Source organism: Apteryx mantelli, chromosome 9 (genome assembly GCF_036417845.1).
Source record: "Apteryx mantelli isolate bAptMan1 chromosome 9, bAptMan1.hap1, whole genome shotgun sequence".
Taxonomy (NCBI): Eukaryota; Metazoa; Chordata; class Aves; order Apterygiformes; family Apterygidae; genus Apteryx; species Apteryx mantelli.
The window spans coordinates 2,512,287-2,538,059 of NC_089986.1; the positions used below are offsets into that span (position 1 = coordinate 2,512,287).

The window sequence follows — 25,773 nt, forward strand, 5'->3', positions numbered from 1 at the left end:
TGCTTGGCAAGAGAACATGCCACTGTGCTGCAATTAGTTGTTTGCGCTATATCTTTATTCCTGACATGAGTATCGTTACCCATCCAGGTTTGATGCAATGCATTTGTTTCATTGTTCTTTCCCATACTTTTGATTGATAAAATATTAGAGGCATGATTTTGTTGCTTTTTGTTTGTGGTTCTTGAGCTTATAGTAAGTAAATAAGTGTTGCTATCAGCCACGAGATACTAAGAATACTAGTAAAGAACTTGAGAACTCGGAGTCCTTCATTCGGGTGGTGAATTCTGATTGCTGTTCAAGTCATTTGTTTTACCCCAAAACTTGGCTTCGCTGAAACAATACTCGTTTTGTTGTGTTCGAGCTGTCTTGTATTTGAGTCCTCAATCCCTCTTTCCATTTTTAAAAAGTCTATCTTGGTGACTGCTTTCAAATTGTGGTGTTTTCTTGAAAAGATTAGATTCTGCCTATAAGATATAGTTCAATGCTTTAGTGCAATATAATTGGGGAAATACTAAACGACACTGACCTCATTTCCTTTAGAACAATGAAAATTAATAGTTTCACGTTTTATTAGGCTGATATTCCAGATGTAGTGTACATTTAATTAAGTGTAGTTTCCTTTTGGTTATGGTATGTGTATCTGCTTTTTGTCGCAAATTCTTTCTAGTTTTACAGTTTTCCACATGTTTTCTTTCACCATTTATGATTTTTTCAAAGCAGAGCTATAAGGATTTAAATCACTTTAGCATGCAGCAAAACAGTTCCCATTCAAACAATAAACGCCATTTTAAAAAGCCTTTAGATCTTCTGTCACTTCATAAATATAAATGTATAAAAACATTATGCAGTTGTAGTGCCCACCTGCTAATTAAATGCAGATTTCCTCAAACTTGTTTTAAAATCTGCTTATTTGTTTCAACTCTGTCTCTGTTCGGAATACATATGGCCCTTGTGAAACTAATTATGCTTATGGAGCAGCTGTTAAATTTAGTGCAACTAATTTTATCCAATATTTTACATTTTAATTGATTACCTGTGAAGAAATTAGCAAATTAACACTTATTGTGCAGTAACTGAATGGGCTTTTATGGAGACTTTCAATTTTTACAAGTGGACTAAGTGTTGATGGAATAAAGACATTTCTTAGGATTTTAGATAGGAAAGTTATTAGTGAGCCTTGATTATCTGGTGTGAGAATTTAGGGATACCGAGTGATGCCAAGCATCTGTGTGTTCTGTAACTTAGACATGAAAAGCAGATTGGAAAGTAATAGCTTTTCACAGAATTTTGGTAACATATGGGCTTATCTGGATCTAAGAACTCTTTGAAGATCTTTGAACTTGACTAAATGACTTAACCTTTGGCATGGTGGGTGGGTGTCTTGTGTGGTGGTTTGGGGGAAGGGGTGCGCACGCTGGCAGTCGGCTCTCCGGCTTGTGGGTTTTTTTTTCCTCCAGTAGTTCTATAATTTGAACACTTTGGGACTCGCTTTAGTATTAATAATTGGGATTTTTTTTTATTTTTCTACGGTACTAAAATAGAAAACCTTTATTCTCTACTGGATCTTCGGGCTTTTATACCTGGTTTTCTGAAGACTTCTTGGCTCAGATGACTTGTTATAGCTCCATTTCATAAAGTTATATCTTTATTTACTGCTCTGTACATATCATAGAATATATTAATAGTAATTCATAGTAAAATAGAGGTGAATTCCGTTATACTACAAATGGAAATGTAGTGCAACTTGTTATACACAGAGTAGCAAATTTAGTGTGCTTTAATTTTCACTTTATGACATAATTTTTTATTTTCCACTCTCAAGAGCCTATTGAGTATGTTGTTGGATTTAATATAGGAAGTTATGGAAGTTTGTATAAAGCATATATATTCCTAAATATTCTTAGGCTTTTGTGCAAAGACAGACAGCCGTTTGATTAAAACGGGGACATGCTGCAGAAGGAAGGTACGGGGCGGAAGCGCAGCTCCTCGGCACGCCGGGGAAGGGCGACTCTGCGAAGGGCGCTGCGGACGGCCCTGGGCTGGGGGCAGCCCTTCCTCCCTGCCCTCGGGTCTGTGCCGTGCCGCCTGGCGACGGCGATCCTCGGTTCGCAAGGGGTTTTAGGCAATATGAGGCATCGTTTTGCTTGCTGGTCTCTCTCTTAATTTTTTAATTATCTGCGGTCGCAGTGTACTAGCGAAAGGTCAGTAGCCTTGTACCTGCTGTTGTCAAAGTATGATCTAAATGCTGAGGTTTCATCATTCAAATTCTGCAGCTGATGCAGAAAAGTGGATGTTGGAAAATGGATGTTACGCTTTTCCTTAAAAGGAAGAGAGGGAGAAGAAATAGCATAAAAATGAGGTAGAGAAGGTTATATATATTGCAAAGTCAAAGACTTGAAGCTTAAAGCCTTCCAGGCTTGCTTTTAAATATTAAAGCTTAATTTTGTCTTGGTGTCTCCAGGATGATAGGTGTTAATGTTGTCACTTACTGTTGCCCAGTGGTTTCAGACAAGATCAGGTTAAAGAGGGAATCATGGCTTCACCTGGTTGAACCTTGCATTTGGTGTTGCAGAATTATGCTTGAATTATATTAACAGGTGGATTTAATTAGCCTGGGATATAAAAGAGCTTGGAGCCTCCCTCAAGATTGGAGGAAAATTAGGTGGGTTTTGGATATCAAGGGTCTTAGAACAGTTGAATGTAAGAGGGGAAATTTAAGTGTTAGTTTGCATCAGGAGTGCTTACCAGTAAAATAAAAACCCAGGAAGAGTGTAATTTTTGCCTATACGCACACATAGCGCATCCTTTTATATGTATGTTTTGCCGGGGGGGGGGGGGGGGGCAAACTTCAGGGATTTTTTTTTTTTTTTAATCAAATATATCAAATATAATGGTGATAAAGGACAGACCTTGTTTTTAGGATTTAGGTGAGAGATGATGGTTTCAAGTGTATTGTTTAAGCCACCTTTACCCAAGAAATACTCTTCTTTGCAGGGATTTTATCCAAGTAGTGACCAGACTTGGCTAAATTCTGCTTTTGATAGCCAAATGACTAACAGCTAAGAAGTGGTTTGGCTGGACTTAATCTGTGATTATTTTACACTAAAACAGTCCTTGGTTATGTAACCAGTGAGGTTATGTGCTGCAGGGGCCAAACTTGGAGCGTTTTCCTGGCTCGCGTATATCTGCAATATGAGCTGGCAAATCGGACTTTGAGGAATGGGGCTTGCCTATTGGCAGTGTCAGTGCACAGAAAGAAGGGTGGTCTTTGCTTTGTAAGGAGTATGCTGGAACCGAAACTGTGTGCTTTCCTCCTTTGTGTTCTTAAAATGTTTTTGTATTATTTCTTTGCTTTCTGGATACGTATTTCTGGCCTGTCAGTGGATGGTGTTGAGTACCTTTCTCTTGTTGCTATGAATCTAATCTCTTCAGCTTCATTTATTTAATGATTTCTTAACTCTGATGAATCGATAAACTTATACACTTTCTTCTTCCTATTTAAAATGTTTGACTTTCTGCTTATTTTTAATTTCTTTAAAGATTACATCTTCCTTTTTTTTAAATGATGAAGTGAGTCTCTTCATTCATTTTTTTGGTCAGGCCCTCCTTAAGCTTTTAAGACTGGAGAGAAAGAAGCCTTAATTCATATTTTGTTTTCAGATTAATGCAGGGAAAACCAGTTTGTAGGCAAAAATCATTGCCTTTTGATTTTCTGAAGTGCTTTGCAGTTCCCCCTTGTCCCTTTGAGACTTGCACTACAGAGTCCCCCTGTATTGCAGGGCTCCTCAATGTTTTCATGCTCTGAAGAGGCATGGTTTCGTGAGTCCTGGCAATAAGTGATGCAGTGTTCACTCTTAATTCGAGTGTAATTGTGGCTTTTGATTTGATCATTGCTAATCATCGTTTCCTGTGGCACTTCACAGAAACTGGGAGCTCTCTCAAGAGCTGCTGTAGCAAAGATCAAGAAGCTTGTGCTCTTACTGCTTAGGTTTGGCAGTTCTTACATAGTTTATGGCTGCCTCCCTCTTAATTCTAGTCCAGTTTTAGAAGTATTGCTGGCAGAACTTATTTTATCATGTAAAATGCAATTGTTTTAGAGGTTTATATTGCAAAGATTTTTATTCTGCCATCTTTGTCTGTTATCTTTAAGTATTTAGTCTCTGTGCTTTCTTTATCTCCACAAAATGTGGTAGAACTATATAATGCATCTCAACTCTTAATACGCTGCACTAAACTGTTCTTTAGTTAAGCAAATATCTTTAAGAATTGACATGCCTTTTTTTCTTATGGGAGAGAAGTCCTGTAAGATTTTTCTTCCACAGACTAACAGAAAACTAGAGTTTGAGATTCAGCTTAAATTTATTAACAAAATTGTATGTTGTGGTTGCCCAGTGGCTTTTCTTATAGTTCAGTTGCGCGAATGGATTGTGAAGGAGAAAGGTTAATACACAATAAACATTTTCAAAAATAATCCGTGCTGTATAGCACTGGAAGCACCATAGTTTCCCTAAATATGACAGTTAGCAACGGAATGCAAGTTGCGCTCGTATTCTGAACGCTAAGGGGCCGTTAGTGTCCGGCTGTTCCTTTCTTCTTGTACTCAACTTTCCTCTTTCACTTCATTCCTCTTCATTCTTTCTCAGTTCCATAACTGAAGTTAGTACATCTTTTGGTATTTCCAGAGTTGTGGTGCTTTATATGTGCATTATAAATACTGTTTGTAATCAATATAAATAAAGAAAACAAACTGTGCTTGCAAAGTTGATTGTATTTGGGAGGGCTGTAGCTTTGGAGCATTAGAGCAAAAATAATGAAAAATATTTGCAAAGAGCTTCGGACAGTGATAGAAAACCCAGAAAAACTCATCTTTGGAGAGAGGTATTAGAATATTTCTTATTAGCATTCTTGTTTTGGCTGTCCTGTCCTGTCCGGAGCTAATAAACCCTGCCTAAATCTTAAGTACTGGAGAGCAAATGTATGCGCGAGACTGTGCAGGAGTTGATTCAAGTGCAGCAGGGTACACTAGATCCAATTTGCCACCACTTCTGCACTGTTCCCTTTAGACATCTGCTAAAACAGTGCATTGCAGTCAGCTTGGATTGGGGTCTGCAACCCAGGAAGGCAGCCAAACTCCGTACCCGCCCTGCCCTGGAGTCCAGCAGTGCGTACGCCCACCGTGCTCCTCCTGAGCTAGCAAGGCCGACGCGACTTGGGTGCCTCTGCGCGACGGCAGCTCTGGAGCGCCAGCACCCGTGCCATGGGCTCATCTGCAGTCCACATCAACTGCTCCCGTCACCGAAGGATCGACTGAACGAATGTGTCCTGCGGGGATGACTTCTGTAGAGTACAGCTTAACTTTTTTTATGAAGACCCTCGCTGTAATATACATTGATAGTCATCTGCCTGCTTCACCTGCCTGACTGGCACAGGGACCACAAGCTATATCAGCTATTTTTTTTTATAATTATAAAACTCATAGGGTAAACAATGCTTATTAATAACTCTAGGTTAATGAGTTCTGTGAGTGCAAACGATTGCAAATGTGAGAACAGCGACAACTTCTGTAAGGAAAACGTTTATCAATTTGTTTCTTAATGCTATTATAAATACACAATTGCTAATTTGAGAGAGCAAATATTTTGTGTTTTGTCCTTCTGCATATAAATTATACCTGCAGTTTATTCTACTTAGGCATGTGAACAAACAGAAATCTAGCACTTGGACATCCACCTCATCTAAATTGAATTTGCAGTTACTTGCGATTGCAAAATGTAGATCTCAAAGCAGAAATTCAAATCTGGGCTCAGAAGGTAAACTTTCAAGCAATAAATAGCTTAGATTCCTCAGTTATTTCTGTTTGAAGGGCTGCACGCTTAATTAAGGAGAGCCCTTTCGTTTAATAAAGGCGATCTCTTGTTATTCTGTGACTAAGCAATTTTAAACTGGACTGGAGAGAGCACTGAAGAAGATGCTGAAGGAGAACAGTCTTGTGTTGTCATTCCTTCATGCTTCTGACTCAAGATCTTACCTGCAGAGTGCTCCGAAGTCATGGCTACCTTCCAAAGCGTGACCGTCCGTAAGGAGGTGACCTGTAAATCTGTGCCTGCCTCGGCGTGATGCTTATAAACCCAGTGTCTTTGTGCCAGCTAATGTTCAGAATACTCTTTTAGATCAGACCTTGCTTTCTCCGCCTGAGAACTGAAGAATGGATGGATTCCTTTTTATTTGTGGTGACATAATAAAAATCCATTTTGAGACAGAAATGTTCTATAGTTAATAATAATACCACTTACTTAAGTGGTAATATGATCCATTGTGTTAGTGCTAATACTGTGACCGATAATAGGAGATATTGTGTTGCAAGAGATGCCATCTGCTGAATGAAATGTAAAACTGAGGTTCTGACCTCCAGTGCTAGTCTAAAAGGCTCAATAGCAAGAATAGGTATGTTAACCCCAGTATGCTGGACAAATTCCAGATTCAATAACAACATTCTTCCTAAATTTAATTTATAGCTTCATCTGGGTGTGCTGTTCTTTTCTGCTTATTCTATTGCTGAGCTTTATTAAACAGTTGTTGCCTTTTAAATTGAGTGATCTTTTGTATGTGAGTTTGCTTTTAAAGGCTTTTGGAGTTTTGCAGTCCAAGAGGTGCTAAATAATTTTTTTATACTGTTTAAAAAAAGAAAAACACACACATTCTAAAACCTCCTCAGTACTTGATGAAACTTTTCAATGAGGTGCCGTCGGAACTTTTATAAAGATGTGCATCATAAGACGAACTAATGGAAACCTGAATTGCTGTTTTCATAAATATGCATTGTCTATAGCTACTTCTTAATGTCTATAGCTACATCTTTAATGATGGTACATGATGATAATAAATTAAAATTTAAAAAAATCTAAAAGAAATATAGGGATCATGAAAGGTTTTTTGGATATGTATGCAAACAGTCGTATTGGAATACTACTTGATCTTTTTTCATTCAACTATACCAGTAACAGCATACATTTATTACAGAGGAGTGGATAACACGATTGAGAACAGAGTATCCTATAGCCATATAGGAACTTGTAACCATGAACCAAGGGCTATATGTGCACAAACTCTTGCATCTGTATGTGGTTTCTTGTGTGACTGGAGCCTGTGTTCGTAGAGTTAGCCTACTTAGAGGCTTTCTGCAAAGAATGTTTCTAGTCTGAATTTGATATTAAGAAGTCTTGTATAATTGCCAGGTCTGTGAGCCAAAGTTAGGGTTTGGGGCATGTTTGACTTCTGTCTTTTTTTTTTTTTTTTTTTTTGCTGGCATGTGATCACTTTTATTGATGTATTTAATATGCAAACACAAGTATCTGGTAACTCATTAGTTATTTGACAAGTTAAATTGACTAGATCTTAAGAATTTAAAGTTAATGTTCAAGAAAGGATTCCTGTCCTTCTCCAGTAGCTCTAATGATTGCTTTATTAATGCCTATTATGTGAGTACTGTGTAGTGTGGTTTAATTTGTTTCGTATTCTTCCTTCAGAGGAAGCAAACTGTGTATTCCACAATGCTCTCATTCATTTTTCTTTTGACGAATGGGTAGTTTTTTGTTTAAAAGTATTAAATTACTAAATAATTTAAAAAATCTGTTTTCAAAATAGTTGAGCTATATAACAAATCTAAATACAATGACAGTGGAAAAATGTATGATTGCTAAATTTTAATACTATGGATTTTGTGTAGATCACGATCAAGACCTCGTCAACGTTCTTATAGTCGAAGTAGTGAAAGATCCGGTCATAGGAGAACTCATAGCGGGTCTCGTGAAAGAGAACGGCGTAAAGGCAGAGAGAAAGAAAAAGTAAGAGAGAAAGAGAAAGGCAAAGGAAAAGAGAAGGAGATATATGGCGCAAAGCTTGGGTAAGTGAAACGACAAATAATATAACTACAATAAAATCAGGGAATGATTTAGTGTTCTTCTACTTTTCTGGTAATTGATTGCTTTATAGTACCTGATACTTTGTATAAACTTAATGGAATTATTTAAAATTTTTGAATCACATGGTTCTTAGTATTTTTAAATCCTGGAATCCAGCATCAGAGTAAAGTAAATAGTTTAATTTACCATTCCTTTTTTTCCCTTGCTTTGCAAATAATCTAAATAGCTTTTCTTCAATTGATTAATATAATTCATTTTCTAATACATAATAACTATATTTTAAGGAAAAAGTGAGGCCTACTGGGAGGTAAGAAGACAATTTCCTGTGAAGGGATTGTTTCCACTATGGTTCTTTTTTTCCCATTTCTACATTGACAGAAATTTCTATTGGGCTTCATTTGTGGCTCAAAGTGTAGTTATATTAGTACTTGCTGTGGGTGAATGATGGACTACCTTTCAAGACATACTGTCAGCCTAATTTTTGCTTGAAATGACTTGGGTTGTTGATGGTAGTTCTGCAGATTTCAGAAAAGACAGTTTATGTAATTACCTCTGCTTTATACATCTTGATCTCCTGCAACCTTTACTGTTTTGTTCAGCTTTTCCATATTTATATGATTGGCTTCAAAAGGGAAAAGACACTGATGCATTGAATATTCTTCATGAATTACCCTTTGGTTGATTCCCACTGAAATGCTTAATGGGAATATCTAGAGTAGCATCCTCCATCCGTGTTCATGGAGGCATCTCACAATTACTTTCTTGGTTATGTGTCTCTGGCTATATTCACTGCTTAGTTCCTAAGATGATATTACCCACTTGTCTGTGGTTTTAGTGCTGATTATGTAGGTCTTCAGGATTAGCTGTTTATATGTATTTTCTTATTTGTAGTACATTACTTAAACTGCTCGGAACTTCTAGCGTAGTGTCTTCCATTCAAGTTAAGAGATATTTTCCCCTTTTTACTAAACCACATGGAATATTTGCCTGTTCTTGTTGCTGATGTTTACATTGAATGCTACTGATTGCTGAGAACAGAACTTTGAGATGTTTGCAGTATGTCTGATAAGTCATAAACGAGATGCCTGTTGCTTGTTTAGCTGGAGCTTGAATGTGTTTTGATATTTCTGGAAGACTTGAGGAGAAGTGTTGAATGTGTAGCCAAATTGTTTTTTATTAAAGTAGATCCTGGTGCTCTGAACAGGGAAAGAATCCATACGGAGCACATAATGTTTGGTGTGTGTGAGTTTTTCTGGACTTTGTGTAGAAGCACATCTTAAATCATGCTGGAATATATTGCGGTGTTTTATTAGCATACTGCCTGACTTTATGTCCTTTTATAATAAGGATCAATATTAGATCGCTGTAGGAAGAACTTGGAAGTGCCCAGAATTTTTTGGAAGCAAGCAGTTTATTTACCTTTATATTTTGATACGTTACAAAATTGCTTATGCTAAATCTGAAAACAAAATGCCCTGTTTGGGTCATTTCCAAGGGAGTTAGGACAAAGAGTACGAACGATAATAGCAGCATTTGATGACATCAGTCCGTTTTCCTCAGAGCCAGGTACCGGCTGGTAGCCCTTGCCACCGGGGTTCGTTCCTGGGGCGTTATTAGACTACAGAATGAAATATGCCTGGAACGATGTCAATATAATCTGTGCTTCATAAACTTTTCTGAGGGGGATGCGTTTTTCAGTTTAATCGAAGAGTGATCAAAGTATATCTGTACAGAGAATAGGTATCTGAGAAGCTTTTTCCTTTTACAGTTATTTGTCATTCGGAGGATTTGGACTGTGTCAGCATCAGGTTACTGTTTGTTGAAGGCTTTGGAAAGCAACACATTGGAGTACACAGAGAGGACAGAGATCTTTGATGCAGTTGCCATTTGATTCTGAGATTCTCAATCTAAATGCGACTGTAGTTCAATATTAATGTAATATTAACTACACAATTAATGGTCTACTGAGTGTTTTGTTCTGGACCAAGTACAAGTGAAGTAGCAACTTCCTGTTTTCCTTCCTAAATGAGTATGTGTGTAGGAATGAAGAGTTGGAGTGTGGTTTTTCTTTACCTTATGTATGCTCTAGGAAAATGAGGCCAGGTCAGATGTTTTGTAGCTGTGTTTTGGTATGGGGCTTCCGCAAACCTCCTAAGTTCTCAGCTTCCTTCATCTCTTTCGTTTATTTATTTACATATTTATTTATTGTCTTCCTGGGTAAAAAGCATGAGAAAGAAGAGACCTCCTTGGCCAAGGAAGCTCAGCTGTCCTCCCTTGTTTGCTGATGCATGGAAAGGAGGGTGGCACAACACAAACTGAGTGAACTCTTGTCTTCATAGCATATTGGCCTCTGGCATTTTTTTTTCTGTTTTTCATAGCAGCGGTGAGATTCGGTTGTGTGCTCATTCTGTCTCAGTGCTGACTTCTAAGGTAAGCACCAAGAGACAAGTTGTTTGTTTGCTAGCAGCTCTAAATGTTGCTGGCTGTGATCAGCAGAAGGTAGCAAGGTGATTGGTTTCGTTGATCTTTTTTGAGGGTACATGTTACAGTTTAGGATTTTTTGTGCTGTAGTGCTGTCAGATGTCCTCTGGTAGGTGTGGCTACAAATACAACTCTTACTATAACTGCTGCCACCGCAACCGAGCGGCGTAGCAGATGCTGTGATGGTTGCTGGTCTGCTTCGGTGCACGAGTCTGCTGGCTGGGACATTGCCGCTGGGGCAGCCCGCTCGCGCCAGCCGGGCCGGGACGCCCCACACCCCGGCCACCTCGGCGAGCCAAGGGACAGTGAGAGAGGGCACCCGCCGCATCTGCGTCTGCTCCAGGCGCTGTGGTTCGGTCTGTTGTAAGTTGGATCTAGTTCGGACAGGGAGAAAATAGTTTGGTTTGGGGGGTGTTAGGTGTTATTGTTGGTTTGGGGGGGGGTGTTGTTCTTTGTTTCTTTTTCTGGCCTAGTCCGCTGTAACTAACCCAGCCGCGGTGCTGGTCTTCTCAGCTTAGCATTCAAAATCTTGTCCTTGAAGCGTGGGGAAGAAAGTCTAAATTGTCACCCAAAATGATTGTCGGGTACGTCTGGGTGTGACATTTTGAGAGGAATTAGTTGTAGATCACAGTCTCCGAATGAATGGATTTTCTGTCTAGATCAGCAGTGAAAGTAAGATTATTCTGCATGGCCTTCCTAGAAACTCTAACAGCAGGGCATCCATAGAGGGGGAAAAATAAACCTCTTGGAATATGTATATTCATATACGTTTGGAATGTATTTATTGAAAGCTACTTTAAAGTTAAAATGAAGATCACCCTGAAGCTGAATTGTCAGAAGACAGGACGTAAATTGTCAGTGCTGGTTGACTTTATGGTTTCAACTTCACATAAAAGAAAGTGTTTCGCGATCAAAGTCCCTTACTTTCTTGGCACAGGAATGTTGTTCAATGGCTATATCTGTTCATGCAGCGACTGAGATAGCTATATTGGGAGAATTAAAGCGTAGACTCAGTCTTTGAAAAGTCAGCACTTATTACAGGGTATTTACGTCTTTGTTACTGCTTACCAAAAGGGTATAAAAGGAAGAGGAGGATCGTATTATGAAGGTTCCCTTTGTATGCTATGCTATTTGAGAGAATTAAGTTTTGACACTGTGAATCAAGGTGCTTGGGAGAGCACAGATACGTTTTATTACCTGCTGTCAAGAAGAAATTAAATCTCACTTGCAAGGCAGAAGGCGCCCAAACCATCACCGTTTGATCAGAACTGAGCAGAATAACTGTATTCCTGTGTATTCAGAAAGGCTGGTAAGTGAAAGTTCTAGGGGAACACGGATGGTAAGGAGTAGGAACCCAACCTCAAGAGCCCAGGCACACTTACCAGGTTTGGAATATTTTCCTACTCTACTCTCTATGTGATCTGATGTAAATACATGCATCTTCCCCCCACTCCCACAATTCTTCTCATTCATTCCAGTCTTTAAAATGAGACCAAAGAAATCAAAGTAAAATAATGAATGAGGCACCCAAGCTTCAGTTAGACAGTCGTCGCTACTTTAGTCTCTACTTGTAGTATATGTATTTTTATGCTTGATTCTTGAGCTTATTCTTCAAAGAAAAAAAATCCAAATTTTCAAAGAATATGGATTAACTCTAAAAAGGAATTTAGTCAATTATTAAATCAATTAAACCAAATATTTTTATCTTACTGTTTTAAGTATTTTTACTTGTTTATGCTTTCTTTCACCAAAAGTAAACTTCATCTCTTACTTCTCAAAGATTTCAACGATACTTAGTAGAATTATTGAGGCGATCAGAGACTTTAGAGAAGGCAGAAAAGAACCGGCTTAATTTCATGTTCTGTGGGCATTAAAATTTTGGCATATTTCTCTGCCACAGTAGCTATATGCTTCCTCACCTTATACGCAAGGTGAAATCTCAAAATTGATTTATTTTTTATTTTTTATTTTTCCCCCTCTGTTCATGGGCTTGTCAACACAGTGGTTGTCAGATATAAGTAATCATATATTTGGGACTTGACTGAAGTGGAGGATCAAAATGAAATTTTCCCACTAATTAAAGAGCAAATGTGTTTTATTTGTCTATGGCTCATGTACACTGCAATGTTAACTTGCTTTTCTGTGCTTGAGTTGTGAATGTTTCTAGATGTAAGGGGGAAAGGCTTCTGTTTTTGTTTTCAGATCAGAGCAACTTTAAGTTCTTTAAAAGTAGATACTTCCTTCAATGTAAAAATCTCAGGAGAGATTTCAAGAGAAAAACCTTCTGCCATTGTCGTCCAGTCTCGAGCTTCTTGGCGTTCTTCATTTTGGGGAAGATTCTTTGGGGCTGAGCGCTGAACTTCTTGAATGGTGGATGAGCGTCAGCTATTTCATGGAGACAGGCTGTATTACAGTCATAGCAAAACAGCTGAACTCTTTTGTTCTTACAATCTGAAATGTTTTAAGGGATATACTATTTGTTCAGCCATTATGCAGAGAGATTGTGGTAACAGCTGCTTTGAATTTAGGTTGGGAAGCTGATTTGCAGCATCTGACAGTACTTGGTGGTAAAAAAGAAAAAAAAAAGTATAAATGTTGAGCTAAGAGTAGTTTATCAAGCTTTGAAATAGTTTTGTACTCACTTAAAAGGTAAGGCAATGCAAATTCAAAAAGCGTTCCAACAGCATACCATAAATATTCATAAACAAAAGGATGATCTGTCTTTCAGATTATCAGGATTATTTCATTTTCAGTGAAAAATCTTTGCAAGGTAAAGCTGATGACAAGCAGGTAGCAAGAAATGTGCTTCACTCTTTATCCAAATACTGTATGCTGCTTATTTTCCTTCCATTTTAAAGGTGATCTTAACTACTCAGTTTGCTTTTGTTACTTCTATCGCTTTTGTTCCCTAATCTCATAGTAGTTGTTTGAATGATGTTGCTCTTTTTTTGTTTTGTATTTCTGCTGCAAAGCGTGAGAGAAGGAGCTTTATTGCCTGGAAGGATATAAAGAAATAAAAATCAATAAATGGTATGGCTTTTTCTGAATAACTGTTGCCAGCATTTCCAAAGTAAAAGCACTTGCTTGGCCTTGCAGCCTTTTCTATTCATCCAGTCTCACAGGCCAAGTTTCAAATCCTATTTCTCTGTTTATAATAATACTGTTCTCTAGTTATGTCCTATGGCTGCAGTAGTGGTATTGCAAGTGTTATTGCTTTGGACCATTTCTGTAAACGAGAACTCCCACCCGTGCTCGTGCCTTGCGATGAGCGCGCAAATGGCTGGCTTGCCTTTGCTCGTTGCAGTTTTAATGCAGAGCGCTGTTCTGAGATCTGCTACCACACCTTCGTAGTTTTTACAGAACACACACGACAGTACATCTTCAGATATGCTGTAAAGTATTATAAATAAATCAAAACTGGAATTGATAAAATGAGGACCAATATACATTTTGTGATGCACTATCATTTTCTGTTAACTCTGCAAAACTTTGTAATACATAGCAGAAATCTGGTGTCTAGTTCTTACCAATAAGTTCTAGTCTAGTGATTTTCTTGTATTAAATTTTGGGGTTCCGAAAAAAGGAAAACTTTAGATTTTTTTTTCTTCCTTCCCCCTCCTCCCACAGTGGTTTCTCAGGTCTTATATTTTGCTGCCCTATTTCCTATTTTTCTTCTGTCAGTTGCATTTTTCCCCTCTGCAAAAGCAAGTCTTATGTGACAGTATACCCTCTGGGCCAAAAAAGGAAAAAAAAATCCCTGTTGGCTGTTTGGTAAAAACTGAGCTGCACTAAGTTCCAGAGGTAAACATTTGTTTAAAAATAACACTGAAAAAATGTTTTTCATTACAGAATCCTTTCTTGTTGCAATAACTTCTGTCCCAGCAAAACAGGGAAAGAAGGTGATAGTTGATTATCATTCAAGTTCTAATGTGTTGATAGTGCTGTATGTAGAAAAGCTAAGTTATAGGTAAGCAGGACAGCTTAATCCTATGACATGATGAAGTAGTACCTGAGCTCTGCGTGACGATTCCAGTTGGAAGAGGATTCAAGCTTCAGTGCTTTCTGATCCTTTCGGGAGGCATCTCCAAATGACTTAGGCTCATGTTCCATTTCCCTCCTCAGATGAAGCAGTATTAGCATGCCTCCTCTGACATTATTATATGTATGTGTAAGTTGTTTTGTCCGGGACTCCCTTGAATCAGACTAAAGCCGGCTTCCAGCTAATCAGAGTGTGATTTTTTTTTTTTTTTTTTTTTTTTTTTTTTTTATTTTGTGCACTTATGGGAAAGTTTCTTGTTGCTGTATTTTAGACTGCTGGCACCTGCCACACGTGTTTCTGTCCTCCTTTTTTCTCCCCTTGTGACTTGTTTTAAGAAATGCTAAAGTTCACTGGAACAGTAGCAGTTCTTTGCTTGTAAAGAAACAGAGCAACCCTGCTTATTATGATTTCCAAGGGGTTTCAATGGGCTTAGTCTCTGGTCTTTCCCTCCCGTGTTTCTTTTGGTGTCGAAGCTTAATACAATGTTCCTGTTTGGAAGCTTTGTTCTTTGTATGGTGTCTGAATTACTAATACAGTATCAGCTGCAACACTCCAAATCTTGGACACAAGTGACCTTTTAAAAATGCGCTATAGACTGTTAGGTGGCTTTTAAAGTGTTCTTGAGGCTGCTTATTTGACAAGGTACTAGCGCTCCAGTTTTGTCCTATACACGCAATGAGGTTTTTGTTTTTCAATATTTTAAGTGTATCGCTCTAAGTACCTGTTCCTAATATGTGTTCTTACTGAGGTGTTATTAAATCTGGGAAATACTTTTTTCTAATATTTCTAAAAATACTGAGCTATTTCTAGACTAGGCTGTTTCTAGTCTAATAGTGTAGTGGTTTGAACGCACTATCAGAACTTGATTAGTTGTGGTAAAATCTTTAGATTGTTCTGAAGACTGATTTCTTCTTGCTCATGAGCTTTGAAACTGCCTTCTTTTTTTTCCCCCCTCAACTCTTCTCTTAAAGATTAGTATGAACAGAAAATAAGCAACTCATTTCTGAACGTAAGTATAATTAGAGTTACTGTACTATGATGCAGTATCCGGCTCTATTAAAACGTGAGTTGAGGACTAGATCGGAGTGGCACGTGAAGCTTGTCATGAAGTGCCTGGCAGCTTTGCTGAAGTGGCCCCGTCACTCCCGGGGATGGCCACGGCTTGGTCTTCTGCCGGCGGGTGTGGAATACTCTGGGCCTCATGTCACATACTTGTCACGTTCCGCAAGGTGGACCTGATGCCTACAAATCATGGCTTGCAGGCTGCTGCGAAGGATCAGCTACTAATGGATTTCTTTTATTGCATTCCCATATCCAGTGTTTAAACCAGAAACTTCTGCATGCTGGTAATCTTCAGGTGTAAAAGTTTTCAAAAATGAATTATTTTATGGTAGTGATTTACTTAAACACGTAGTTAAACAGCTACAATATTTTTGCACAGGAGTTGCATATCAAGCAACTACATTGGTCTTTTGTGGATGCTTTTTTAATCCACTTTATGCAAAAGTTTAAAACAACTTGCATAAATGCTTTCATTGACCTCTCTGGGCATGCTATTGAATTTTGATGTTTAAAGGCTCTGCTAGTCTGAAATATGTAAGTTCTGGAATTCTGTGGGATGTGATTTTATTAAGGGTCATTGTTCATTGTTGAACCGGGGAACAAAAGTGCTAAGAACTTGCTAGCTTTAAATAACTCTTCTTTTTTTGGTTTCAACCTAGCTTTTGTAGTAGCAGAACTTTGGATTACTCTTTAAAGTGCTTTTGGCAATTTTTAATGGAGTAAATTAAGAGCAGCTTCTCAGTTGTTAAGAGGAGAAAAGTGTCGTGCCATTAAGCAAACCAGACCACCATTTTAACTTCTGATACCTAATAATATTATCCGTACATCTTTGCATTAACGAGTTCACAACTTCTTAAATGCTCTGACGGATATCATGGGGCTGAAAAGCCTGTTTTTAAGATACACAATTCATTTTTCCTTTTAATCCCGTATTTCAGTTCTTTAAACGTTTTCTGAGCCCTTTCCGTGTGGGGACCCCTTTTCAGTGGCGTTTAACCAGAACGCTTGCACAGCTTTATTCTCCGCGTTCAGGCCTGGCAGGGCTCCAGCAGTGCCTGTCGACTGTGCTTGGGTGATAAATGCCTGTTGATAAGCTTTCCAGTGCTTGGCAAAAGACATTAGAAGTAAATTGGGCATATTGGACTTTTCAGAGTTTGACAGCAGTCAGACCCTCTTGGAGCTTGCCGTATTTTTCCTTACCTCGTACTGCTTTCTGCAGTGGGAAGCCATTAATGCTAATTTCCTCCTATTTGCATGGAGGTTATGGAGTTGGGTGGCGCAGAGCGTGCTCAGAACTCCTTTTAAGTGTCTGCTTGGATCAAAGCAGGACGGTGTGATAGCTGTTGTCTGACACCAAGCTGTGTGGTGTTGTTTTCATTAAACATTTATCGTACTTCCAATGTGACAGCAGGCAACTTTGTGCTGGGGTAACATGTTTTCATGCAAAATTTATTGAAAAAGACGAGACGTTGTAAAGAGATCTTGTTGCCTTTCACCAGTGGCGAAGGGTAAATGGTTGATTGGGAGGAAAGATACCTTTAGCACGTTTTGGCGTTCGTTAAATTGAAGAACTGTGAAATGCTGTTTGCTTTTTATAACCAAGTAAATATATCTAAAATCGTGGTTTATTTTGAGAAATTTTACTTTGACAGTTCACATGAACATTTTTTTTCATTTTTCTTAATCTGGTTTTAACAATGGACTATTGTATTTCCATAACAATAGACATGCTTAGTATTTTTAAAACAAATGCTGATTTAATAGTAAGGACCACTGCACTAATTTTGTGACTAGTTCTGTGCATATCAACATGCATTCTTGAATTTAAGACTGTTTGCCATCAAAGTTAGGAATTATTAGGGTAGCTTTATAAAACACAGATTTTTGACAAAATCTGAAAGGTAAGATAGTATATTTAATCAATAAAATGCTACTTCAGAGTAAAACACTGATTATTCATACTAAGGAATACTTCATCCTTCCAGTGATTTCTTTGTTTGTTCGTTTGGAAGCACTTCTGTTGTAGACCATTTTTCCAGCCTGAAATCAGAGGGTTTACCCCCTCCCTTAAAAAAAAAAAAAAAAAAAAAGAGAGAGAGAGAGAAGAGGGAAAAAAAAAAGCGCAGTCTGTGGTCCTCTGAGCTATACTCATTTAAAGAGGTTTAGCAGTATGCATTTAAAGAAGCTTACGAGTGTGGCACATCAGCAGCTGTGAGGTAGCAAGAGGTGAATTCCTGATACTCTTTAATCACTTTCCACGTTTCTAAGGCCCAGGTAGTCCGCTTCAGAATGATGCCCGCCTAACAAATTCCCAGTGCGGAGGGCACAGCGCCCAGGGCACCGCACGGCCCCGGGCTGCGGCCGCTCGCTTCCCCTGGGGCCAGAGCGAGCGGGCAAGGCCGGGACGGCCACCCGGCACGGCCACCGCTCCGCCTGGCCTCCGCCTCCGGCGCGCTCTTGTCCCTGGGAGCTGCAGCATCTCCTGTGCCCGGCGTTCCCGCTCGGGATGCGCTTGCCCTCCAGGCTGGCCGCTTCCTCCTGCCCAGCAGAGCTGCCGGCAAGCCTGGCCCAGCCTGCGTTTGCTCGGAGGCATCCCGAAATGCAGGGAAATTTGGGGGGCCTGGAGGTGGTGCCGATTATGATCATCATTAGTACAGAGTGACTATTAAGAAATAAATAGGGAAAGACAGAAAAAAGTGGAACAGCTCTGTTTCACTTAGAGCTCCAAGTAAGAAAACGCTGTGTGATGTGTTTTTAATAGACTATTTGAATCCATTTTTAAAGTTTTCTTTTTTCACTTCTGTTGAAAAAATGTCTCTTTGCAAGCCATGAATGGTAACTGGCAGTAACTCTTTTTTGTGAGTAGAAACATGTTTCTGCCATTTCATTTGAGGTTTTTTGTTCTGTCAGACTACTTTTAATGGATGTTGAAGGCCAGCTGAGATCAAAAGGATGATGCTGGTACAGTCATTTCATTGCTAATAGCAAGGTGATAAACATATAGCCTTTATATTTCCTGTTATTCAGTATTTAACTACCTCCTTTCATTTCTTTTAATTCTGAAGTTAGGGAAAACTTCTGGAGACTGATAATCATTTTCTGGGTGTCCAAGTGTAAGAAAATAGTATATGCCTACAGGTTATAGTTATTAGAAAATAGTTACAATGCACAAGGAATCTGCAACTACTGTTTATTTTAGTGGTGAATAAAGTGCCCTGTCAGTTTAAAAAAAAAAAAAAGCTTTTCCTATGTATAAAGAGGACTACATCAAAAAAAAATATTTTTTATAGTTCTATATTAATACTTTTCTGTTCTTTTCCAAGGCAGAATCTCCTCCCTGATCTACCGCCTGGCATGAGCCTAAAAAGCATTATGCCAGCAGGGAAGAAGAGGAGATAGGATGTGGGTCTCCCAGTGCTAATGTTGTTTCCAAATGCCTTTTAACATGACACTACAGCCTGAATAACATTGATGCCTGGCTGTTCTGCTCAAAATTTTCTTAAACCTCCTTACTTAATCTACGAGCGATGTTGCTGTAGCCCTGACAGTCTAAGGATGCAAGAGAGGCAGTGTTGGCTGGGAAAAATAGCATCTTTTTATTAGACCAAGTGGTGTAAGTGGGGGAAAAAATGGTCATGCTTATGAAGACGTGAAACCTTCATCAGGCCTAATGCGGACTCCTCAAGCATCAGGCTGAATTCAGGTTGTGAGCAATTCCTCTGGGCGCAACATAATTATGTTAAGCGGCTAGACAATTTGAAGAACTAGTAGCTTATCTCTTTCCATACTGTCTGTTGCAACAAGAGATGGCTCTCAAAATCTGTAAAACGTTAGTGTTTATCTGATCCAATTATGCACATGCTGGTTCCAAAACATAGTCCCTGTAGTCGTTGGCCTAAGGTATTTGTGAGTTGAATCATCTGTATTCACTTACAAATGGGATTTTGTCACACTGAGACTGATTTTGTCACTCTAAGACCTTTTCTTTATAATCTTTACATGACAAGATGTGTTTATCAAGTAGCAGAAATGTGCAAATACAGATTGATGCTCAGGGTGCTACAATGGCTATTTAACTTGCACTGCTCTGTCTATCATTCATAACTTATTTTTAATTTTTGGGATTGTCTGTAGAACTTATTTTAAAGAGACTTAGGCGCTACATGTTGTGAAAGTGTAGTACATTTGTTTTTTCTTTTGAAGTCTTAAATGGCAAAAATGGCACACTTTTTAAGTTTTGATTTTAAAAAGAAGAAAGAAGAATTGCTTCTGGGCTGAAGCCTTGCATGCCATGTTTCAACCTTGGTCATGTTGTTGTTGAGTTATAAGCACCTAAAAGTAATAGTTTTTATTACAAGTACTTACAAGTACTTATTTGCAATGGAACAAATAGTGTCACTAGTAAAATACCCTATTGAAAAATAGTGCATGCTGTGGCCATATCCCATATTAAACACAGTAATTTGTAGGAACTTCTTTAAAATCTGTTTAAAACTGGCAAGTGTGTTTTGAAAGCTGAAAGTAAACTATTTCAGTACTGTGCTGGAAAATAATTTAAGTACTTATATGAGAATTTTCTTTGTTCTTCTGTCAGAGGGGGAATAAAAATCTTTCCTTAATCCCAGGGTTTTTATTTTCAGTCTGGACTAAATTATTAGGACCTTAAAGCAGCTACAGTCACACTGCTGAGAGGTTGTTATAGTAAAGTTTTAAGATGCCTGATAGTACTTGTTAGTTACAGTAATGTACTTTTGTAGCTTCTTGAAGAATAGCAGGTAATAGGCTTCTAAAAACTTTTGATTAGTTGATTCCTTGATTCCCGTTATCCAATCTAGGTATCTTTGACTGCCAGCCAATTGCTTTGATTTCCTAGGGAGCGAGCTTTCGGGGATGTTAAGATGTGCTGTCAAGGCAGGGAGTTATTCTTGCAGGAACAAAAATGAAACAAAAAATCCCCCCCCCCCCTTTTTAAACTACTTTTACCTTTCTCTCTCCCTTTTCCCCCCTCTCTGTCTCCAGAAGTGCTGCTGCCCAGCACGGTGCTGCCCCGGCCGCAGGGCTCGGTGGGCGCCGGCGGCGGGAGCGCGCGTGCCAGTCCTGACGCCTCGTTTGGACTTCAGGCCTGCGGAGCGCTTCCGCCTCCCCTCCCCGGGCGCGGGTGACTTCTGCGGAGGCCGCCCCGTGGCACGGCTGCGTGCGCCTAGTTGCTTATGAGCCGTTACCTTCAGTCTTAAGGAGTCGACTAGTTTTCACCCTTGAAAGGTTAAGCTTCTCTCCCCGGCCTTTACTCAAGGCTCGGAGGAACCTCTGCCCGAGGCAAGGACGTCGTTTCTCCTTTCCTGCCCTGATGCGAGGGAAGTCGCTGAGCTGGTGCGATGAGGAGTCTCTTTTAATTTTCTTTCCCTTTTGCCTTCGACTAAGGGCTGGAAAGACCTTTGCTGTCTACCCGGAAAGGCACAAGGGCTTGTTCTGGCTGTACGTTGTGGGTGGAAGAGGTTCCTTAGCACTGGTTGTAGAGCGTCTTTTGTTCCTCCGTGAAGGCTGCTGCCCGCCCAGGAGCAGATCGTTGGCCTGGGCTCGTCCGGGCCGGCGTTTGTGGTCCTGCCGGAGACCCGGCTTCTCTTTCCCGTCCTGGTCAGCTCTTCCTTGGGCAGCACAGGGAGCTCCTGGTGCTACCCTGCGACCCAGCTGCGTTTCCAGCCGTCCTGGCTGCTTCGGCGCGAGGGAGAAGACGAAGGACACGGCTTGTTGCCCGGGTTGTTATTTGCTGGTTTGCCCTTGAGAAATGTAAACTCCTTTCACCCAACATGAGAAGAGAAGCAAGTGAGTCCAGCCAGCTCTAGCACTGTATCCATTTAAGTTAATTTTTAAGTCAAGTTTTTTCCACTTATGCTCCTTCTGTCCATTGCTAATATTAGCAAGTGACTATGCAGTCTGCCAACGACCGAAAACGCTAAATAGGAAGCAGGATGTTTTACCACAACGTATTTTGAATTGCTTTAACATCAGCTATAAGCAGGAGCTTACTAAAGTAAAGTTGTGCATATGAATTTTTTTTTGTTTGTTGTTAACAGTCTGACGGTTATGTTACTATTTTGCTTTCTTGCTTTGAAAAGATATCAGGTCTGAGGTCAAGAAATAGAGTTAAAAAGGGAGCAATGCAGAGAAGCAAAAAGATGAGTAAATGTGACTACTGTTAAAACATGCTAGCTTACCTTTTCCTGAAGTGTATTTCATGTTTATATAATGATTATTTAAAGAAAGACTAAGTAGTGTAATTAATAATAACTTTTATAGTTTACAACCTTTGACATTGATAAGATTATTAATCCCTTCAATTCCTGCTATTTTTGTCATCACTAAGTGTCCCAGTATTCCCTGTCTGTAGCTCAGCATCTGCAGACAGCACATGAGGCTGAGGATGGTTCAACCTCATTATTGTTAAATTCTGCTTTAATTTTGCTTCCCCATAAAAAGCAGTGTCCCAGGAAGAACAATCACTAATTCCTATTTGTGTTGTTTTATGTTCTAAGCATTCATTAAAAGAAAAATTGAAAACATAATTAAAATGGAAGCACAGTAGAATTTTAGCAAGATCAAACATTAACAAAATCCAGCTGGCCAGCATGCAGGACTCGGACTATTTTGTTTTAAAGTGCTTATCTCTGTTGGTGCCGGAAAGACTCAAAATATAGAAATGTGAATTATAGGATAAATTATGGTAGCTAAACCTTTTGCAGTTGACTATTTTAGATTATTTTGAACTCAAGATTTGACTCTATGGAAAATAGTTAAATTTCTCATAATTAAAACAAACAAACAAACAAACTGCTTGTTTACCATAAAATTTGAGAATGCAAGAGGTCTTCCTTGCCGTCTAAGCTCAGGATAAGAAAGGAAGTTATGAACAAAATGTCTTTATTATGTAGTATAAGTGTCATAATAAGTAGTTTTCCCATTTGTTGAAAGCTGACCTGTACTTCACTGCAGTTTCTTTCTTCATCGGGGGACTTGTTGCCTTAGCAGGGGACGATTTATTGAACAGCAGCCTTTTGTTGAGCATATAGAACTTTTTTAGCTAGTGGAGGGGGACAATGCCCCAGTGCTCTTAAATTCTGCCTGACTGCATATCTGAACTTGAAATGCACTAATGTCTTATAAAGCTGTGTTTTGATGGAATTCTTTTCATGACAGCTTTCTTTTTCTCTAAGGATGATGTTGTTTTTAATAGATGAAGTTAAACATGATGGGGTTTAGGGTCGTCTTGACTGTGATGTCTGAAATTCAACCAAATATATAAAGTAACTGTTTGTCAACCATCATAGCTGCAATAGGTAAGTTTGTTCTGAATTCAGTCACGCTCATATTTCATAATAATTTATTTATGAGTTTTCTGTTAACCTAAATGCCTTTTTTTTTAATTTGTGCCCTGTGCTTCACTCACTTCTGTTTGAATTCATTTTTGAATTTCACTTTGTAACTTAAATTAATCAACAGAAGACAAATGAAAGCTGTTAGCATTTCAAAACTGGAAGCAGAGTCACTCCTTTGGAGAAGTAAATGGAGTTCAGGGATTATGCCAATGGAGAAGTTGCTGGAAAAGAGTGTTTTAATTTAAATGAAAAATTTGTGAAACAACTCTAAAGTGTTTTCCCAGTATAATTTAATTAAGAAATACACATACATACAAAACAATGAAGAAAATAACATGCAGACACTTCTTTTGTGCAGCAGTCTTAGCATATATACCTCTGCTCTATACAAATAAAAAGTTCTCTCCCTGTTTTTTTCCCTGGAAGCACAGCAGCATTGTATTGATAATTCACACAATATTTTTGTATCAGTGCTCGCGTTTCCAGCGCAGTTAGGAAAACATCTTAACTCTTGTCTACCTACTGTGTGTAGTAGTCCTTGTTGGGTGGATTTGTTCATCAGTCACTTCATTATCTTTTTTTCAATAAGCAAAGTACTTATTGCAACTATTTACATCAACAAGGGCTTGTGGTCGTCACTCCTTCCAAAACCCCAGACTTGTATCTGTTATTGTAATGCTATAAATCTTTCTTCCGATGAAAAGACCTTCTCATATAGCAATTCAACATTTTTGCAGCTAGTTATATAGATGGACAGATGGCTTAACTTGCACTTAGCTAATCTAGTCTTGATAAAGCATTTTATTTCTTTCTTAAGTTGTTGTATTTGGCATAAATTAATGTGTTATGTATTATATAGACTTAGCTTTTTGTAATGGAATAGAATCTATTGTTACTTCAGATAGTGAAGTATAAGGCCAGAGGAAAACAGGGTCCCAAGTTGCACTTTTTGCCAATTTATTTCTAGTTGTGTTTATTACAAATTATGCAAAATCTAAAATGTTATACACAAAACATCATGAAAAGAAAAAATTGTTTAATGCTTTTACACTTCCCATTTAGAGATCTCAAGGTGCTTTGCTTAGATGGGTAGGCAGCATCACCATGAGACTTCACTGGTTTCCCATGGACTCTAGTTTATAGTTTTCTTAATTTGTTAATTCCCCACCTGCTCCTTGTGGAAGAGGCAGATATGCCCAGCACACAAGAGTGCTAGTCTGACTTTGTTAGTTCCTTCTCACCTCCTTCTTCCTTCTTTGCATCTAGAAGGTACTAAGTGGAAGGGTGTGTGTATTTGGGGTGGGGTGGGGGGACTTTCATTAGTATAAAGTTAAACTGAATTGTTTTATATCTTTCTGGTATCCTAGCTATGTAAAATGTATAGAAACTAGGTTTTAAGTAGCATGCTTTCTTTAAAAGCTAATGCCTTCTACCATTCATTTTTCAATCAAACATTCATCGTCTTGGGAGCTATCCTTGATCACCAAAATAACCTGCGTAAGAAAGGACCTTTGCACATTCTACCTGAAAGTGTTTTAACAAAAAACAATTCCTCGGTTGCTGTTGCTTCTTTGAGCAAGAGGTGTCTCAAACTGCTAAAGGGAAGGATGCATTCAAACAGTCAGATATCCAGAGCATTTCAGATTAGGAGGTATGAATAAAAAGGGTGCTCTTGCCATTTCTAACGGGACTCTTCTGTTCTTAATGTGCATCTCAACAAGTGAGGTGCCAGAGATGACTGCAAGGAGTTATAGTGCCTGTATTAGCTAGAGGTGCCACAGTCTGACCTCTCTGTGGCTGCCTCTGCTTTCAACCTCTGTAAGCCCAAGCAGTTTGTGTGCTGTTGGTCATTGGTCCTGAGGCTGGTGGCTTCAGGACCGAGAAGCTTGGAACTACACACTTGGTAACCTTGTTGTCTCTGGTGCTGTTGACTGTCTTACGTCTTTGATGTCTGTGAGACCTCTTTTATCCTACCTTGTTTCTGCCAGCCCAAGTGTTTGTGATAGCCAAAGACATTCCACTGTGGGTTTTTTCCTCTTTTTTTTTTTTTTTTTTCCTTTTCCTGTTCTTCATCATGCTGTATAGGACAGCTCTGTTTGCAGCACTGGCCATGGTGTTAGGTGCATACTTGGACCTTCATCAAGTATCCGAGCTCTTTTGCTGCCTCCTTGCTAGAGCTCCATATGATACAAGTAGTATTCCCCTCCTCTCTTCAGAGAACTGCCATATTTTTCCTTAGCGGATAATAGTGGAGAACTCCACAGCTTAATCTCTGTATCTGGCAGACTGCTGTCTTGTCGAAATGTTGACTACAATTGCAGGTAGGCTTCCAGAAGGGGAGAAACACCCCATACCCTTGCTTTAAAGCTACTGCGGCAGTAGCTAACTCTACCTGAAAAATCTGGTGAGCGGCCGTTGTCTCACAGATGGTGAAAGCAGCATGTGCTGTAGACAGATCCTTGTGGCTTTGAGGATGACAAAAGGGACATATTACTGTGTAGAGAACTTGCCTTTAAGGGTTTGGGGAATTTTTGGTTAAATTTATGACCTTGAGTAGTTCAGGCGATGCTTAGTGTATGTTTTGGTGCTTACAAATGTGCACTACAGCTACAAAAAGAAGACTCAATATGGCTTACACTCCGTATAGACAATCCTTTTATGTTAGATAAACTTGCATAGGAGATGTTTCATATGCTCAGTCAGCAGCAGCTGGTTTCTGCCATTCTGCTTTGAACAGATCCTTTTTTGACTGTAGCATCAGAAGAAACGCTCTGTTCTTCTGAAATCTTCAGAATTATTTTTTTCCATTGAGAAAATGACTTTGCCATTTCTCTCATTTTTTTCAGTGCCAGGAATTCTGTAGTAAACGTTAGTGAAGCTTTGGAAACTGTGGGGA

The 25,773-nt window shown here is 39.0% G+C and overlaps 1 protein-coding gene across 1 annotated transcript in view; it reads left to right on the forward strand.

The window, feature by feature from the left end:
- Window positions 1-25,773, forward strand: part of RSRC1 (arginine and serine rich coiled-coil 1) — a 170,664-nt gene that overhangs the window by 34,853 nt on the left and 110,038 nt on the right. The window contains exon 5 of the mRNA XM_067301560.1: window positions 7,727-7,903. Within this exon, the coding sequence (XP_067157661.1) occupies window positions 7,727-7,903 (177 nt within the window). The remainder of the gene's footprint in view (window positions 1-7,726; window positions 7,904-25,773) is intronic.